At 33.9% G+C, this 19,646-nt stretch overlaps 1 protein-coding gene across 1 annotated transcript; it reads right to left on the bottom strand.

The window, feature by feature from the left end:
* Positions 1-1,407: 1,407 nt before the first annotated feature.
* LOC132275390 (signal peptide peptidase-like 3) lies at positions 1,408-18,791 on the bottom strand. The gene is made up of 15 exons (XM_059776861.1): positions 18,773-18,791; positions 18,500-18,684; positions 16,830-16,988; positions 16,339-16,450; positions 16,077-16,196; positions 14,321-14,472; positions 11,011-11,190; positions 9,918-9,952; positions 9,645-9,801; positions 7,803-7,856; positions 7,633-7,725; positions 4,621-4,763; positions 3,338-3,408; positions 1,955-2,038; positions 1,408-1,827 (listed from the first exon to the last, which is right to left on the bottom strand). Exons 2-15 carry the CDS (start codon positions 18,671-18,673, stop codon positions 1,727-1,729), a joined length of 1,635 nt encoding a protein of 544 aa, XP_059632844.1. The 5' UTR covers positions 18,674-18,684; positions 18,773-18,791; the 3' UTR covers positions 1,408-1,726.
* Positions 18,792-19,646: the final 855 nt, after the last annotated feature.

The raw sequence follows: 19,646 nt of genomic DNA, 5'->3' as shown, positions 1-19,646 counted from the left end.
GTGCAAGTGTTAGAGAATATATGACCTTAAACCAAAAACAAATAAGAGAAGTTAAATGCAATTATGAGACAACGACCGAGGTACTTGTCCAAATCCTCTATTGTCAACATTAGTAACAATTCTTTAACCTAGTCATTTTTCGGTTAATTGGAAGACATTATGGGAATAGTTAATTGAGATTTATGGTCCGTTTGATTTTTTTATTCAGAAAATTATTTTCTAAAAATACGTATTTTTTTTTAACTGAATTTTTATAAAACAATTTTCAAAAACTGTTAATAGATTTTTATATACTTTTAGAGAATTAAAAAAAAAATTATTCTAAAAAAAAACCTGAACCAAGTAAGCTCTTAGATTTACAATTTATTTTCTACAATTTTACTCATAATTGACTATTTATTGAAACGTTTTTAGTACTTAATCTTATTTGAGAGAACACAAGAAAATTTATTTTTCCTTTCCCCTCGCAGAACACATTGTTGCTGTTATTTTTTTTTATTATTATTGGTTTAACAATTAAACATCCTTCTTCATCCACCTCAAAAAGAAATGTTTGGAAAACAACGTTTACAATTTCATTTTACCAGCCAAAAATGGTAATAATTTGTGGGTGATAATTATCAAAGGGCACCCAACCCAAATTGTAAAAATATATAAATATATATAAAAGGAAAAAGAAGGAAGGAAAGAAAAATTGGGTCTGCTAATTGACCACTTGGCCAACAGAACAATTCAAACCGTCTCGTCATAAGCAACTAAAGCTTTTAGCCACTGTTATTCTTACCCACCATTGAGACCCCAAAACAGCATACCAATAGTTTAAATTTGGGCTAATCATGTTCGTGTTAACACGAATTGACCCACTAACTAAATATATTGACTCACTAACTAAATGTGTGATGTTTGACCCTATAATTATGATTATGACACAATTAACTAGACATATCAAATAAACATAGTTCGTATAAAAATGTGAAATAAAAAGTCATTCATATCAAAAATGATTTAAACATATCTTTTCGTGTCTTGTCAAGTCTTGACCCATTTATTAAATAAATTAGACTTATCGTATCATGTTACACGTATAATAATTGTGTCGTGTCAATGATCATATAGACGATTAATGATCGTGTTCGTGCCAACCCTAATCGTGTCGACACGAACACGACATACCAACACAAATTACCACCCCCATCCACAATCCCACTCAAACACACAGTTTGCCCACACTCGAGCTCGAAACACTCCCCCTCTTTAAACGGGGAGGTTATACCATTGGGGTATATGCCCACTCTATTCCCACAATAGCATTCCTTATTTCCATATCTATGCAACTATTATTAATCTCCGGTGTTGGTATGAAAAAACTCACAACCAACATTAACAGGAGACAAAAAGTAAAGGGGAAAAAGAAAAGGCAAATAATAAATTGCCCGCATTTCTATGCAATTATTTCAATTTCGGAGCAAACAATAACGACGAGTGATTTCATATGTTACAACATTAAGCCTGATTAACAATGGAGCTTCACTATATATATATATATAAAGGATATAATACACATTAAAAGTAATCAAAAGAGTGAACTGCCTTTAAGGCCCTGCAATTTCTCCACCCTGAGATCCTAAATGGGGCCAATATGGCATTACAATTTTTGTGTGTCCATGACATTTGTAGATCAGTGTCACTGACCCCCTGGTTTAAAAGATGCTAGCAATCTGATGCCTCAAGCTTCCCCTGAAGGGCCCCTAGGTGGGGGTAATTCGGTGCCATAGTTCCAAAGGTGCTTCAACTCACCTCTTACCAAACCTAATATGATGGTAAGACCTGATTCGCAAAGTTAAAGAGGAGGTAAAAAGTTAGAAAGTATAATCTAACAACAATTCCTCTCCATCTGCAAATGCATATAGTAAATGAAAAGTCTACTTAAATTTGTCGTCACACAATTTAATACCTAATGTACATGGAACAATATAGAGGAGAGCAGGTTGACCGTGTCCATCCATAAGATACAAGCCTAGGTAAGTAAAGAAAAGACCTGCAGAAAAGGATAGGGAGGAACCCTCCATTAGTCTTGGTCGTGAGCATATTTTCAAATGCGATGTATGAGGAGACGCTCTCACAATAATATGAACAGAACATTCACCAAGTAATCAAAATCACATAATCACCAAGTAATCAAAATCACATAATCAAAATAAGGAACCAGCAAGCACCTAGACAGACCTAGGGGTTCAGTTTGGTTGTTGATTATTAAGTTGCATTTAAAAAAAAAAAAAAAGAACAATACTAAACAGATTCCCTTTCCCGCAAATAGAAAAGGGTTTGGATTAACTATGTTCATGTTCTGCTTGGTGTCTTATAGTTACATATTCAGTCTCAAGCCTAAAAAGAAAAAATAAGCAGAGAGAGTTTAGATTATGGCTGACAGCGAACGTAAAACCACTGTACAACTCTTTAAGAACTTGAATCCAAAAAAAATTCAAGTAAATACGGGGTGTTCTTTTCAAGCAAAAACCGAAGTGTTGCATTAATACCAAGCCGCAGCAAAAATGGAACAGATGGCAGACTTTCCCCTGATTGATGGGGCACCATCTGTGCATTGCTTTTCTACATTTCTGCCTGGTGTGAAGCGAAGACGGGCGTCTTTATTACCACAGGCAACTCCATCAAATGAATACAGATCATGAACAGGCAGCAGTTTAATATAATATGCCTATAAGAAACTATTAGGTAGGAAATATGGTGAAAGAAATTAAAAATATAAGATATAAACTCAAATACATTGAAAAGATGGCACCAAAACGGAATACGGAAATTACTAGAAAAAAAGGCCATACCCAAGGTGCCGAAAGGGATAAACTAAAGAAAGATCTAAACTTTAGCCTGAAAGCATTAATCATATAAAAAGACAAATAATTGAAAACAGTCCAATGCATAGAATTATTTTGACAGGAAGTGGACTTGTGCCATGATAGAAAAAGACAATTCCAAATCTCAATCAACTATTATTTTGAGGGCAAGCCTTGGCGCACCGGTAAGGTTGCTCCATTGTGACGGTCAAGGGTCCGAAACAAGGAAACAATCTCTCCGCAAGCGGAGGAAAGGCTGAGTAGATTTAACCCTTCCCAGACCCCACAATGGTAGGAGACTCGTGCACTAGGTTTGCACTTTGCTCTTTTATTCAACTTAATATCCTCCTAGGCAAGTATGACATTATAATTTACTATTCCAAAAAAAGGAAAGTGCCATCATATTTTAACTTTTAAGTTAACAAAAGAAAGTCAATGCTATGGAGATTCAAAAGAATTAAAATGACGAAATGCAAGATACCCACCGAATCCATAGCCAATTATGGACCAAATAAAATATCCATTTAGTACACCCTTCTTATTGGCTTTGTCAAATCTGCAACCACCAGACAAAAAAAAGAAAAGAAAAAGGATACAACTGATAAATAAAATTGGAAAGGTAAAACTAAATTGATCGCAAAAGCTTATAAGTAAAAAGGAAATGAGTTCTAAAGCATCATAGTTTTCGCATCTAGCGCAAGATCCTGAAAACACTGAAGGACGACTTCAAGTTAAAAGGTTCTTGTTTAGGAGAGAAATAGAGCTTTAGTATAAAATATCTGTACAAATTCATCCATGCCATGTGAAATGGTACTCTAGTCCTCTATTTCTTCTTTGACACTAACCCTTTAGGAGCATTGAGAAATTGATTTAAGTCGAAAATGTCCCCTTTTTTACGTCACTTTTTTGACAGGTAAGACTCAACACCCCCCACCCACACACACACAATTGTCCCAATGGAACTTGGACCCTCAACCTCCCGTATGGGAGGAAGAAGAGACACTACTTGGGTTAGATCCACAGTAATTAGATTTAAAATAACACCAGCAATTTTGGTCTTGAATAGTTAACGAAGTATATTTCCAAACAGAAGAATTTGATACCAAAGTATGTCAACAGCAAGAAACATACTTCAGTTTGAAAAAGCATGGGTAATCTCTGGAAATTAAAAGGAAAAATAGTGATGCAAGAGCAACAAGAAGAGGAAAGTAAGCCCCAGTTGTGTCATTATACACTGTGTACATGTGCTCACGCACATTGAGTGGTGCGGCTCTACTCTTCCTAAGAAGAGAGATTAGAGTGACATGTAAAAGGTCATATTAAAAGCAAATTGTATTTAAGATATACAGCTGCCAAAATTTTCAGTCAAAGAAGCTAAGAACTACACGATAGTCAAATTACCGCTTAACACACTAATACATTAAGACACTATGAAAGGTAATTTGACTATTTAACGTGTCAAGACCAACATAAAGAAAGAACTTTAAATATCACCTCCCATAAACAAGGACAATTGACGATCACAAGACATGTAGATCTTATAGTGAAGATAGACTGCCATTTTATATATGCAAAAAAGCTAAGAACTAAATGATAGGAAGATGTACCATGCCTTTTTTTTTTTTTCACTTTTGCACGAAAATTTGGAACTTGTGCATTTTTTTCTTTAAGTAAATTAGATCTAAACTTTGTCAAAGAATTATGCCAACTAGGACTTGTCTTTCTCTTATTAACAATTATTAGAAGATTAAACCATTAGAGACATTACCTAAAAAAGAATGAAACGAGCAAACCAGGAAAGAGAATGTCCCCAAAGCCAATCATATCATAACCACCCCAAGGATCAAAAAGTCGAGGAATTCTCAAAAGCATTGGAATAGATTCTCCACCACTGTTGTCACCTCGAGCAACCTATTAAATATATAAGAAGAAAACTCATGTTCGTCGTTCACTTAATTATAAAAAAAATCCGAGCCCAATTAAGTTAATAATTCAAATTCATGAGTATTAATCAAATTAACAAGAAGAATTAAAAGCATAGCAGCATCCATAACTGAGAATTAAATATAAATATATATATATATATATATATATATATTGATAGCTTTCCTTTTAGTGTTTATGATTCTCCCTTATGGCTAAAATTTAACCACGTCTCAAGAAAGGAGGTTTTACAGGGAAACCTGTAAGTAAAGAAAAAAAAGGTGGACCTGAAGGCATATCTCACAAAGTGAAACCATTTGAAAAATTACATAGGGAAATAATTAGCATCTTAAGTATGGTAATCTGACTTTATCTAACTGCACATCCACCAGAAACTAAGATGTGATCAGAAACGAATGAGATCTTCCTGTGGAGGCGGCCACCTTAAAATGTATTTATGAAAAGAATGACGGGATATTAACAACCTTAAGTTTTCTATGGCATACTGCGAGAGATCAACTTCCAAGTTCCAAGGGCACCTTGCTTCTAAAAAACAGCGACTAAGAAACAAGAGTGTGACAAAAATAAATGTTTAACCATGGCCACTCCGAGCACATAAAGAAAGACCTTGAGCAGTAATGTTCATTTTTACTATTGCATAAGAGTATAATTTAATAATGCAATACTGAACAAGCAAAAATCATGTGAATTTGATCCAGTATTTTACTAATTCAAGACCGCCAAGGTTATCCATGTACCATCAATATTCAACTTAAACCAGTCCAACTATTGTGTGAGGCAGGACAAAGTACTCAGAGGAGCTCTGTCGTATTTTGAGAAGAAAGCACACCCTTTCTTAGGTTTAAACAATGTAGATAGCCACTCACCCGTCCATAAATTTTCTGATGCATGCCAAATTCTTTGCCAATCATTGAGAATATGTTATAGGAAGATTGTACAACAAACTATAAAAAGAAGGGTGTCCCCACCCTTTGGGTGGGACTACTCCCCCTCTGGACACTTAGGCTGGGCCCTTGAGGTTAAAGGTATTATTTTCGATGGAAGGAAATATATTTATCACAAATAAGTGACACCCTCTACCAGTAAAAATCTTTATTCGCAGAGAAGAAAGTCAGCATTCCAATCCTTATTAAATAGCTGCTTTGATTTTTATATACTTGAGCCATAAGAAAGGAGCCTCTTTTTCTATACCTTTGTAGTTTATCTAAGTTGCAGTGCCGCAGTATGTCGCAACAATGCAGCTTTCTCATCTCATGGATGGGTTTGTACTAGCATACTACAGCGATTGCCGGTCCAACACAAACCGAGCTCAAGCTGAAAAAAGACTTTCACAGAGTATGCTTCACTAGTATGCCGGGAGGGTGGACTGGTACAGACTACAGACCTAACCTCGGTATTATTTGCAAAAATTGATGGTACTCATTACTTAAACCGCTTTTCATAGGTTTCTCAGATTTCGTACTCTGTGCCATAAAAACTGCAGCAATTAAGCTCAATGAAGAGAGCAAAATTTTTAATGAGATTAAGCCAAGCTTGAAGAAGCACCTTTGCTCACCATCCCAAGCTCCAACAGCCGGGAGTTTGGAATAGTTTAGATCATTTGTCCTCATTCTTCAAAAATAAAAAATGACCAAAAAACAAAAGAGGAACACTGGAAAAATAGAATTCTGAAAACAATTCTTACAAATAAGAACTTCAGACTCCTAGAATGACAGTTAAACCCAACCAAAGATAGAAAATGACAAATAACATGACCAAGTACTAGTATCCCAGATGCCAAACAGTCTTAAATGACAATAATACTGTCACACTAAATGAAAATGATGCATCTTTCAGTCCCTCTACTTGTTTCTCTTGCAACAGAAAGCCTAAATACAGTTGATGAGATGATTTGCCATCAGGGAGACAGTCTGGAGATTCTGAAAATTTTCAATTAGTCATAAATAATAGTGTGGCATCTTTCATTGTTTTTTCATGTTTCAAAGGTGTGGTTCTCTATCATGCATTACAGTCTGTTTCCTTGTTGATTACAATTTGTAAACTATTAAATTTTAGTGAGCTTTAATAACCGTCCTACTTCAAATATTAAAATTACAACTTCCAAATGTATTGTATTTTTTTATATCACTTTCAATGTCAAACTAATTTTTTCCAATGAAATGCTTCAAAGAAGTCATTTTATACGTGGAGTCAATCTGAACTAACAGCACAATAAGATGAACTGCAGAACTGGTTGCAAACCTAACATGTCCATCTTTTCTACATTTTCTCTCCATATTATTTATGATATTATTGTGGATAATTTGACTATTATGAAGTCAAGTTGGCATTCAACTAAAGCCTCCACAGTCCACACCCTTCCCCACCAACCAAAGAGACAAATCCAGATAAACAAAAACAAACAAACAAAGAAAAAATATAGAACTTCAAATATCCTTGATTGGAGTTTCTTCTCAAATAACCAGTCCATCAATGCTTACTGAGAAAGAAGAAAAGGTGATGCACATACAATCTCAATTGTATTTGTTCTTTTACAGACAGTAAAGTGATTTTAGGCCAGTACCACCTGTCAAAGATGCCTTCTTTTTTTTTTTGGTGTAGCAGGAAGTTCTGTGTGAACTTTTGGAGAATTTTATTCAAAATATAACTAGCAGAAACAAACTGCTAGACCAATGCCTCTGCATGACTGGAAGTGGTAAAAGCTGTTTCATATGTCTCCATGCCACATATAGGAAAAAAAAAGCAACTTACATCCTAATGATACAAGAAAAAAATATTAAGTAATATGAGACTGATACAAGAAAAAAATATTAAGTAAAATGAGACTGATACTTACCACAATCATAACACTGTCCTTGAAAATCAATGGTGATAGGAAGACCCAAAAGATGTCATAAAGAAATGCACAACAAAGAAGTATCGTAGCAACCTAAAGAAAAATAACAATATCAGGTGACAGATGTCAAATATGAGCAATGAAAGATTAGATATTGTGATATTAGGTACCTTTATATTAGGTAATCGAGCCATCTGCAGGACTGTTATCATCAAACAGATACCCTGCCAAAAACAAAGACCTGTTTAAAACGTGATCATTTTTCTTCATGAGAGAGTGAAAACAGTGGAGTTTTAACAAGGTTTCAAGAAGCTACAGATTGCCAATTTTATGAAATAACAAAAAAAAAGTCCCTCGATGTGCAATATATAAACTCAACAGTAAAAAAAAGAAAGAAAGGATATTACACAACAATATATCTCAGCCTTCTTTACTCTGAGCTGTCATGTATGCTTGTAAGGAACACACAAGCACAATCAGATCAAATAGCAGATTCCTATTACCAGGGTAGCATGCCAGCTGACATTAAATTTTACTAGTTCACTATGCCAAGTGAGGTAGACTATCACTAAATCCAAGTCATGATGTCAAAAAGTACGAGGCAGCATATAAAATATAAAATTTTGAGACGGTTCAATCCTACAGAATATAATTTAATAACAAATAAACATTTTACTGAAAAGAAAAGAAAAAATGAATGTATCATAGTCATAAAAAAAATGAGTACATGATCTGTAAAGCAGAAAATCATGGATACCAAGTCAAATGGCCTTAGACGTGTATAAGGATACAAACTAAATCATAGTCCAGTACAAACTTCAGTGGTCAATCATGAATTATCGTCCAATAGAAGAAACTACAACTAGATAACAAAATCTAAAATGAGCTTTCTGTAAAGAACAGTACCATAATAAAGTACAAAAACTGTCGCTGCAAAATATAATAAATCGACCAAAAAATTGTAGATAAGAACTCAGTTGAAATAGAACCTATACGTGATGCAATAAAAAATGATAAAGAATCCCAGCCCCCGCACAAGAGAGAGAGAGAGAGAGAGAGAGAAGATCCCTTCCCCCCAACCTAACTCTCTCCCCAGTCAAGATCGAGAGAGAGAGAGAGATTAATTTTCCCTTCTTGACCCATCATGTAAGTAATTTAATAGTTTGCAAAAGAAGCTATAAAAGGAGAAACAAAGTTTTCACAGACACTGGCAACTACATTAAAATCATGTATAAATCAATATACCGAAATCTCATACAGAAGTGTAACTGATGGATAATTACCTCACCAATAGAACGTACACTTTAATATCTCTATTGTTTCCTATGTATGCTTTTATATCACTATTTTTGTGAATCATATAATATCATCAATAGAGCATAAACTTTAAAGCTGAACTCAGACCGCTGAATACCTTTCGAAAAACCGATGCTTATAACCATGGATATTTTTTTTTGATAAGTAAAAAAACACTAAAAGTAAAGCAATACATTAATTTTATATACATATTCGATAGTCAATATTTGTCCCAGTAAATGTGGACAATGAACGGTAGGGGTGCAATACATTAATTTTATATACATATTCGATAGTCAATATTTGTCCCAGTAAATGTGGACAATGAACGGTAGGGGTAGATTACATAAAATTTTTACTGGTGGCATCATTTTCCAACTCTATTAAAACTCCAACCTGCATTGTCAGGGTTGGCAATTTAAGCTTTTACCACTACACCAAACAATAGACTGCATCATACAAAAATGTAACAACTTATGAATTCATACATATATACACATATAATACACGTGTTTATAAAATTGTGATAATCTATACATGCAGATAACAATCATACGCTTGGTTAAAGAGAGTTTTTAGGAGCTCGCAGAGGAAACATGCAAAAAAAAATTTCAATGTACAATCACCATTCAGCACGTGCTAAAAAAGAAGTGTGTATTGCAATTATCATCGCTAAAGCATGAAACTAGCTTGGTTGTGATAGAGATCAAACTTACAAGAACATCTTGACCAACCCATGAATAGGACGCCTTCCTATTTACAGCCCACAAAATGGCAAATGCAAAGCAAAATAACAAAACCACAAGAGAGAGAACGGAAACATCTCCTAGAAGAGGCACATTCACCATCTTCTGCCCAGCGTTTTTGCATTTTCTGCCCAACAAATCAAATCAGGACAAGGAACAGAGTGTGAGAGAACTGAAGAAATATATTAATCATAAATGGCTAGTTCATAGATTTACACATAAAGGAAGTGCATTCAACTATACCTTAACATAAGAGATACTATGCAAGTATGCATTCCCTGATAACAAAAACAAAATTAATGAGCATGAGGCAGAAGTTAAAAACTAAGATTAGTTACTACCAATTTCATTCAGAAGTGACAGGAAAGAAAAATCTGGAACTGTTTCATTCGATCTGCATACATCAACAATTTAAATTAAAAAAAAAAAGTGAACAATACTTTAATGGATTGCGCAGTTGATGAGTGTCAATCTTCATCCTATAATATATATATATATATATATATATATATATATATATATATATATACATAAAGCTGAATTAAACTGAAGAAGCCCAGAAGTACCAAAATATTAAAACCAAACAGGTTCTGAACAAGGAAGGCTAAACATTCACTATTGAAAACTAATTAGGATAAAGCTCAACATAATTTTCATAAGCCACCAAAAGAGGCAACCAGCGAACTGCAGGTTAAATCACTCAGCAAATCATTTCATGATATTGTTACTGAAAATCATTTTAAGATATCATTATTCCTTATTTGTTATTGTGATATTATAACTTCCTACAAATTCTATACACATATATATATGAGTGGCAATATTACGAATGAAATGTTCATGAACTGTCAGATTAGTTTGAATGAGAAAACGACCGTTCCCCTTTTTCATATTAACAGCATGTATCCAACGTGAAACTGGGGAGTGAGAAGGAAAATAGTTTAGGTGCTCAAAAATCTACGGGCAAGTCAAGTATCCAACCGTGCGCAAACTGATGAACATTTATTATTGTTATGCTGCATGGATTTTAGTTGACCTGAACATAAATGTTCAAAAACTCATTTTTAGTTTCCTAGAAATGGAGTGTTATAAAATACCTACACAAGTGCACCATCCTTACTTTTTGTAGTACTAATAATCCCTTAATTTATGGCAAGCAGGCAATTGCACATCATCTCAACCAAAGCAGATGAAGCAAATGTAGCAGGTAGCATGCTTCAATGGTTATTACTCGTGAAACTAGGGGGGAAAAATTGGTTATTACTCATGCTGGTACACAATCAGAATCATAATTTAGCAACAAAACAGAGGACATAACAATAATGAATTTCAATACCTGAATTCCACCAATGCAGAAAAGTACAATCAGCAGCCACACAAACCAAGACGACATAAACAGATAAAGTAGCACCAGAAAAGCAGATGCCGTTATGACAAAAATTACAGCACTCTTTGCACTAATATCAAGGACTTCCTTCTCAGCATCATCTTCAACTGTTCCAGCATTCAAAGATTCCTGACCAGTAAAAGAAGAGACAACATTAACCTACGGATTAGATGAAAATATATACCAAAAAAAAAAAACTAAATGCAAAAAGAAGAGAAGATAAAAATACCAATTTACTAAATAATTTACTAATTTAAAGTCCTTGTCCAATTTGAATTTAAGATTGTCAGTTAACCAAAATACAAAGAGTTACTTTCACCCAGAGCAAAGGATTATCACTCCACACCTTTTTAGTTTTTTTTTTTATTATTTTTTATAAGAAATTACTCCTCCTTTTAAATTAGTAAACAATGGAATATGAGATCCAATAGGAATTAAAAACATTATGTTTTGCTTACTTGTGCTGTGTATAAATGATTATTTAACGGTAACCTAATGAAAGATCTTTCCGAAATTTCTTCTTTCTGATTTCACAATATTCAGTTTGGTTTTTCCACTCATAAATTGAGATTTACAATGAATTTAGGTATATTGTCAAAGCTCTGCGGTTTACCAGCGACCCTGGTCTCATTCATCAAATTTCTTATAGTTATATTCCTCAGAAAAATGATGTTGCCCGAGAGTACAAAATGGACATTTGACTAAAAGCATTCAAACCTAAATATGCATGCAGGATTGCAGGGAAAGAGTCTTGGCATGACAATGTTATGGCAACATATTAGCTTATTAATCGGATGCCCTTATCTGTTCTTATTGGCCAAAATACTCGTTACATTTTGTTCCAACAGCTTCCATAGTTTGAGCCGCCCCGTTGAATTCTTGATTGTATTTGTTTTGCACAGATTTTTATTCAGTGCCTTAGACAAATTACTAGTGCCTCTCCATGGGCCAGTCTCGAACTCAAAGGAAAACAAGTTTGGAATTCATAATCTCCTAATTACTTTGGCAGTGTCAATGTTACCTTCTTTGAGGGTACATCTTTCTTTCTCCACAAATTCCTCCTTTTGATAATGACGCATTTGTAGATTTTCAAATTACGAGACTACCAGTTGCTCCATTTCCAGATGTTCGTGATGACTCTATACCCACATGTATTCTACTTATGCAGGCTATATTATACAAATAGTCGTTGTTAGAGACATTCAAAGCTCTCTCAATATCTTCCTTTCCTTCCTTCTCCTCCCTTTCCACTTTACTTTTCCATTTAATCAGAATCATGGCTAACAGCCCATTTTTTTGTGAAGGTCGGCTGATTTTGACAATCTGAAGTCTTTTGAGGTTTATTTTCATTGGTTGGTGTAATATATAAAATTTCTTATTCCTCTTCATTGGTGATTGAAACTTGTATGTGGTGTATCTAGAGTTGAAATGGATAATGAACAAGAAGATGCAGGAGACTAATCAGAATTCAGGAGTAATTCTAAAGAGGTGATGGCTCAAAGTTATACTCCAACTGAACAGTCAATTCTCCAGGCTACCTCTGGTAATTTAATATCTAAAAATGGCTCAATGGTTTACACAGTTTGAATATGATATTTAATTATGTGTCTTATCATTCTCTTTCTGAAGAAATAAGAGCCCTTCACAGAAATAATTCTAGGGAGCCTGTGGATGAATAGGAGGAAGAAACTGTTAGGGACGATAAGCTGGTCACGGTAAGGCATAAAATGGAAAAAAAGTTTTACGACATTTTGTTACCTCAAGTCAGCTCCAGGAAAGGGCTTGTTGTTTGCCAAACAAGTCATTTGAGAGACGAATCTATTCAGACACTGACAAGGCTGAATCAGTAACTGATAGGAGATCCAAGTTGGGCACGGAACAGAGTTAGATCTACTGGTTTATGGGATGTGAGAACTATTGTGGTTAAGATTTCGTTGAACGATAAAATCTTAGAAAATAAACAAACTATTCATGCTATGGTCAAGCATAACAGACCAAGCATATCAAACTGGATAGGCATCATATAAGAAATCAAGTGCATGTCTGATTTTCCTGCCTTATGTGAAATCAGGAGAGCAGTTGGCAGTTATATCTACTGAAGAGGTGTCAAGTGTTGCACTTTATTCTTGGCAAGCTGGGTATGCAACTGGGAGGGATACTTTCGTAATTGCCAATGATATATTACAATTAAGAGCCGGCAAAAAGTGGTCCAGATACCTCCCTCTTCCTTTTATTTTACCTCTCCTCTATCTCTTATCTCTCATTCTACTTCTTTACAGCACAATAAACCCTACAAAACAAAATATTTAGGATTTCCAGTTTTCATAGTATACTTGGTCATGGTGATGCAAACTGGGTTCGGTATCAATTCTCTATTTCTGTTGGGGTTAGGTCTGCATATTACACATTGGTGGCGACACGGTTACGTGGAAAAGCAAGAACCAGAGTAGTGGCAAGATCAAGAACAGGAAATACGAATACAGAGCTATGGCACCAATTGGTGTAGACCCTTCTTTTATTAAATAAGATTCCTCATTTCCATAGAGAGGCAAAAAAAGATAACTTAACGAGCACGCTAGAAAATGGACTTAGAGAGAAAATTGATTGCTTTGAGTCAACTTTCAAAGGTTCAGCACAGCAGGAGAGTTTCATTATTTTATTTGAGTCTGAAAAATCATTGGCACGTACAAAATGGGCTGTGGAAATTTTGCGAGAGATGTAAATTCTTTTAAGGCACACCTAGAAACAAATCGTGTTAGTCAAACTACTATATATACTACTCAAAACCTAGTATTCCATGACATAACCACACATAAAGAGGTAGGTTGCAATTTTGTATGATATATGGTGATGAGAAGAAGATTTACGTAACACACAGACTATAGCTTCAAAGATGTATTGCTTTTCTGGACAACGTAACATTATTGGGCATGATAAATATCTATAATCCAACCATGAGGGAGTCTTACGAGTGCTTTTGTGTACTAGAGGTAAATTTTTATTCAAGTTTCTGTTGATATAAGTAGAAGAAACATCTCTCCCACAAATAACACACCCTCCCTCAACAAGGTTCTCTCTCTCTCTCTCATGCAACTAAAGTCAGTGTTATGTCTGTGATGAGAATTCAATCATTTTTAGTTGAGATGAGTAAACTTTTTACTTACTTATAACAAGACAGATGCATGTCATAGGCATTGGAATTTGGAACTAAAGATATTGTAAACTTCAAGGACACAATGGAAGGAAATATATTTAAAACCTTTTGCGATAGTTCATTGTAGCGGTCATCATTCTGCCCAGTAAACTCCGACCAAAGTGAAGCACAGACAACCGTTCCAACAGCCATTAACCATAAGAATATAGCTGAGAAGTCCACAATTGGACTATTTGGCGAATACATCAGAATTTCCACTACATTGAAGAGTTATGGTTAGCTATGTCTAAATCATCAAACGAAAAGAAACTTCATTAATGGAAGTACAAGCACATCACATAAAATGCAGATAACGAGAAAAGCTCATGCATGAGTTGTGGGCACACATTTATGCAAAAACCTAAAATTTATTAACATGTACTTTTCACATATTAATTACACATAGCAAACATAAAAGAGAGGGGGGAGAGAGAGGTTACAGCGATTAGGGTTTCTTAAAATAACACTGCTACTCGTGGTTTCTAAAATTATAAAACCTCATAACATTCACCTCACTCCCTTTAATTAATGGTCAAATGTCTATATAAAAGAAACAAAAATAGAAAATAACGGTGTGATTTGAACAAAGAATTTGCTAGCTCTTTTGTGCTCCAGCATATCATCTTTTAGTGAATCCGCTACATCATATTTCTCAGTCAATAATCCATAGATGTCTTGCTCTACAGTTCCTCAGTTAACGTTGAATGTATCATCTTTGATTTCTCTTAGAGTTTAATATAACACTTCAAAATTGTTCTGGTGACTTAGATGAAAAACACACTCACAAATAACAGTTTCAAAATAATTTATGAACCTTATTTCAAATATGCTGTCAACTTAATTCATTTGAAGAGAACTTTTTCCATGGTCATAGAGGTTGGTTAGCAACACTTATCATGGTTACAATGAATGCTATAACTGTTTCTTAATTTTTTGTAAATTGTAATAACAGGAAACCTAATGGCTATCATTCATGTAGATTCTATTAAGTTTGTTATTCAACAACGTCATATATATCATGTATATCAGAACATTTCCGTTTCAAATGTCATTATTATTGTTCAATTGTCATTTCCAAAAAACAAACTACAATTTTTAAAAATAAAATAGCATTAAAAGCACCAAACTGAAATTAAAATTGGAGTGAAAAAGTATTGCTATAACATGAAGTCAAAGGAAGAGAAGCAGGGCTAGTTTAGTAAAAAATTCAGTGGGAGGTTAAAATAATTTTTAGAAAACACAAAGAAGGTTGGTGATATCTGTAGAAACTCGTGGGAGGAATTAAGGAAATAGTGTTTAAGCATGCGCGCATGTGTAAGTGCTGCTACCATGTGTGTCTGGAAAAAGATAAAAACCACAAATTTAAATTTACATTTTCCCATTTATTGTACAAACTTCTTTAGCGAACCCCACAAAGTTATTCAGAAGTAAAACCTAACAAAGAGAAAGCACTTTACTCCTTTTGCCACATTGATCAAACATAAGTCAACTGGTCGAAAAAGCCAAATTCCTGCCCATCTAGAATCTCTCTAATAATGTCAAAAAGAAAGAACTCTCAAAACACCTGACAATGGGAACAGAATCTTGCACACTAAACAATTCCTTTTTCTCATTCGCTATCTCCACTAGTGAGTCCCAGTCTCTCAATAAATCACCTTCTATTCATCTACCTTCATTACTGCCTAGGTAACAAAACCGTTCTTTAAGGAAAAAAAGAAAAAAAAAAAAAAAAACCCTTTTTTGGTAGTTTCAACATTCTAAAACCAGAAATTTGTCTGCACAACCAAAAATTTGACAAAATTGAATCAACTCAAACACTCACCACTCCCTCCACCTGCCATAGATCTGTTTACAGCCTCTCCTCCCGTCTTTGAGATCATCACAACAGGAATTGTAATGTTTGAAGTAGTATCATTTTTAGAACAAGCCATCTCAAAAAGATCTGCAAAAAGGCAGAAGAAGAAGGAAGGGGGTAGAAAAAGGGAGAACAAAAACAGGTCAGAAACATGGTATAAAGTAACAATGGATAAATTTAATAAATTAAATTTCAAAATGTATGTGTTTCAATGCATTAAATATTAAACCTTCTTTGTCATTTATCACCAACAGGGCTGTTGCACCTCCTGATTGTGCAACTTCAGCTTTAGTCGTGAAATCACAATCACCGCGTGGAGACAAAACAACAAAGCCATCTAACTACAAAAATTAGAAGAGACAATTTAACACAACAATTTTACAGGAACCATATTTCTTCCTAATCATTTCTAAAAAAAAGATCTGGCAAAATTCCATCCTTCCCCAAACGAATTATTCAAAAATTAAGAAAATAAAATCATCAGATCAACTAAGCACAGTATGTATTCATTTGGCTTACTTGAGATGAGCTTCTTTTTAATGTCTGAACCAAAAAAAACAAAACTTATTATCGAAATATTTTTATATTTACCTTTCCTTAATTTCTCAGCAACCAAACAAGAGGACAAGATAAAACAATATTCACTAAAAAGTACAACCAATTTTCAATGATACTGCAACAAGTAGATGAGAGAATGTCTAATATGAAGATGTACACAACCTTTGAAGAGGAACTAGAACAGCAGTTTAACGGATTTGGAAAAATGGCAGGCAATCTGAGGGCTTCTTTAGCACGTCTTGGCAATTCAGCACCAAAGCTTGCACTTAGCCCACCTAATGTTTCACCTTCAACACCATTAACCCAGGTCATAACCTTGACCTGAAAAATAAATTAAGTAAAAAGAACCATATTACTTCATTTATAACTATAATGATAATGTAAAGACTAATAAAAAAATCACACATATAGAGAGGCATGTTAAATTGTTCTCCGTTGGGTAAGACTTGCTTCTCCGTAAAATAGCAGTTAAAATGGTTTTTTTTCTTTTTTTGTAAGTTCTTCAAAGTAAGGGTTTACCGCCACAAGGAATTGTCTTGCTTTACAAATGCATTTTCAACATATACTTAAACAACTACCAAGCCTTTTTCCCACCTACCTGGGGTCGGCTACATGAATCCAATGTTTCCATTCCACTCTATTTAAGGTAATGTCCCGAGTCAATGCACGTGCTATCATATCCTCTCTAACTAACTCTACCCACGTTAACTTTGGCCTTCCTCTTCACCTAATATTACCCTGTGTCACTTTTCCTAACTGGTGCACTAATAAAAAAACACACTCTACAAGTGATTTCTAGCTTTTAGTTTTTAATGTTCTTCCTCTTCAAATTTTCATCACTTTTAATCCTTAAAAACTCAAAAAACATATTGAATCAACATTTCTTTTGCACTTCAAATCTCTTTTGACAAAGTGTAATCAGTTTCCTCCTCAAAACACTGAACCTAGTACCCACAAAACAAAAAATCTAAAACCTAAAATCTCCACCAAGTTTTGGCCTTGATAGACCAGCAATAAACCACCAAAAACCTACCTTAAAGCTGCTCTACATGAGTTGGACTATCATAGCTTATCCAAGGGTGTTCCTTGCACTCATCTACATCATTGCTCTTAGTTAAGAATCATTTAAACATATATGCTGATAGTTCACCCAAGAACCGAACCAATTTGGGAAAGAATGTGAGTTCCTAAAAATTGCTTTAAGATTTGGAAGTCCCCTAACAAGAAACTCTATTTGTCAAAAGCAAACATGTGAGTGCATACAGCATACAAAGTCATGTATCCGCATTGAAGACCGAAATACAGAACAAATAGCCTCTTAAAAAATCCTCGGAAAAGATTTTTCTTTTTCAGGTATTTTTTTTTTTTTTTGTTTTCATTTTTTGGTGTTTGGCAAAGGTCTAGGTCAAATAACTTGTCTTGACAAATTGATGGGTAAGTTATTTTTGCTAGGTTTTAATATTTTTTTTCTTCCTAAAACAACCAAACACTAGAAAATAAAAAAATATATTTTCTGAAAAATATTTACATCTAAACAATTGGAGCCTAAATGTGTTGACATCAAAGCTTAACTACACGCACAGACTTGGCAGCAACTAAACTACAGGAAAATGTCTTTAATAGCTCGTAAAATCGCACTTCAGCAGGCTTATCATACTCACGAATTAAACCATAAAGTTTTATCTAACAATTCCATCCAAATTTCAACATTCTCCCAATCCGTTATTCCGTATACACTAAAAGATACATATAATTAAATCAAATCTAAGGATCTCATTGAACAATAAGCATGCAATACAGAGGACTCAGAAGACAGATGGGATTGAATTTACCAATCGGAATTCATGGTCGCAATAGGGAGAAGATTTGGGATTGGAACGGTGATCGGCGGTCGAAATCGATATACAGAAAACGAAAAGAATCCCGAATGCGATGATTGCAGCGTTGCGGAGAGAGAAAGTTGTGGCCATCGCCGACGACGATCTTCGTATTCCTCTTCTTTGCATGCACAACTGACCTTCAACTACTAAATTAATTAGAACACTCGAAAGAGTAGAGAGAAGAGAAATTGAGATGAAAATGCTAAACTTGTCTATCCCGCTTACCTTGTTTTTGTTCTCTAATGAAGAATTACAAGTTTTCTGGAAACGAAGTAAGAAATGTGAGATTAGTGAAAACTCTGCGTATTAGTGAGACAGAGACGTCTCACCCGTGTCAATAGCAATATTGCATACCCCAATCCAAAGATTCACGTACAAAGGGGTCGTTAAAGTAAGGCGGATTTGGTTAGATGAAAAAAAAAAACAAAAAAAAAAATTAAAGAATTTATTTGGTTAGCAAGAATTTTTTTTAAGAAATTTGTAAAAAAAATATTGTTTAATAGTTTGAATATTATTAAAAGTAATAGAAAATATTTTAATTTACCTAAATTTTCTATTTTTAATTAAATATGGCAATAGTTCTAAATAAATTTATATTTAATTAATATTTATATTTTTTTGAATAAAAATAATTTAAGAATCTCAATTATAAAATTTTGTAAGATACCTGAAGAGAGAAGTACCTATTATAATATTCTTACCTATTATAATATTTTTACCAAAAATCACGCATAAATACAATTTATTTTAGAAAGTGAGAAGGGTGTAATTGGAATTTCATATATTTTTCTCAAGAAAGTAAAATTGTCCTGTGTTTTTTTAAAAAAAAAAATATATATATATATATATGGAAAATTTGAATGGTTATGGAAAGTTTTTTTCTTACAAAATTTTCCTTTTCTTTTCCATTTAGGTTTTTAATCCATATTAAAAAAAATACCAAAAATAAAACTTTTAACTTTTCAAGATAAAAACTTGAAAGTCAAACTCTCATAAAAAAAATAATTAATAAATAAAAACCTATTTCGAGCCCCTTGAATATTTGCCATAATAACACAAATATATTATGCTGCATAAATATTTAATAGAGATTAGTGAT

Source organism: Cornus florida, unplaced genomic scaffold (assembly GCF_030987335.1).
Source record: "Cornus florida cultivar Cherokee Brave unplaced genomic scaffold, ASM3098733v1 CherokeeBrave_3.0.0_Hap2_Chr09, whole genome shotgun sequence".
NCBI lineage: Eukaryota > Viridiplantae > Streptophyta > Magnoliopsida > Cornales > Cornaceae > Cornus > Cornus florida.
The sequence above is the reverse complement of the archived record's forward strand: the minus strand, read 5'-3'. Positions and strand labels throughout refer to the sequence as shown.

Excerpts from the sequence above, each read along its gene's own strand:
- LOC132275390 (XM_059776861.1), bottom strand. The coding sequence starts at position 18,673 with ATGCAAAGAAGAGGAATACGAAGATCGTCGTCGGCGATGGCCACAACT. Across the intron at positions 4,764-7,632 it reads AGGACAGTGTTATGATTGTG|GTTGCTCGAGGTGACAACAG; the intron begins GTAAGTATCAGT and ends TATATTTAATAG. Across the intron at positions 1,828-1,954 it reads TATTGTTCCATGTACATTAG|GTCTTACCATCATATTAGGT; the intron begins GTATTAAATTGT and ends TTTGCGAATCAG.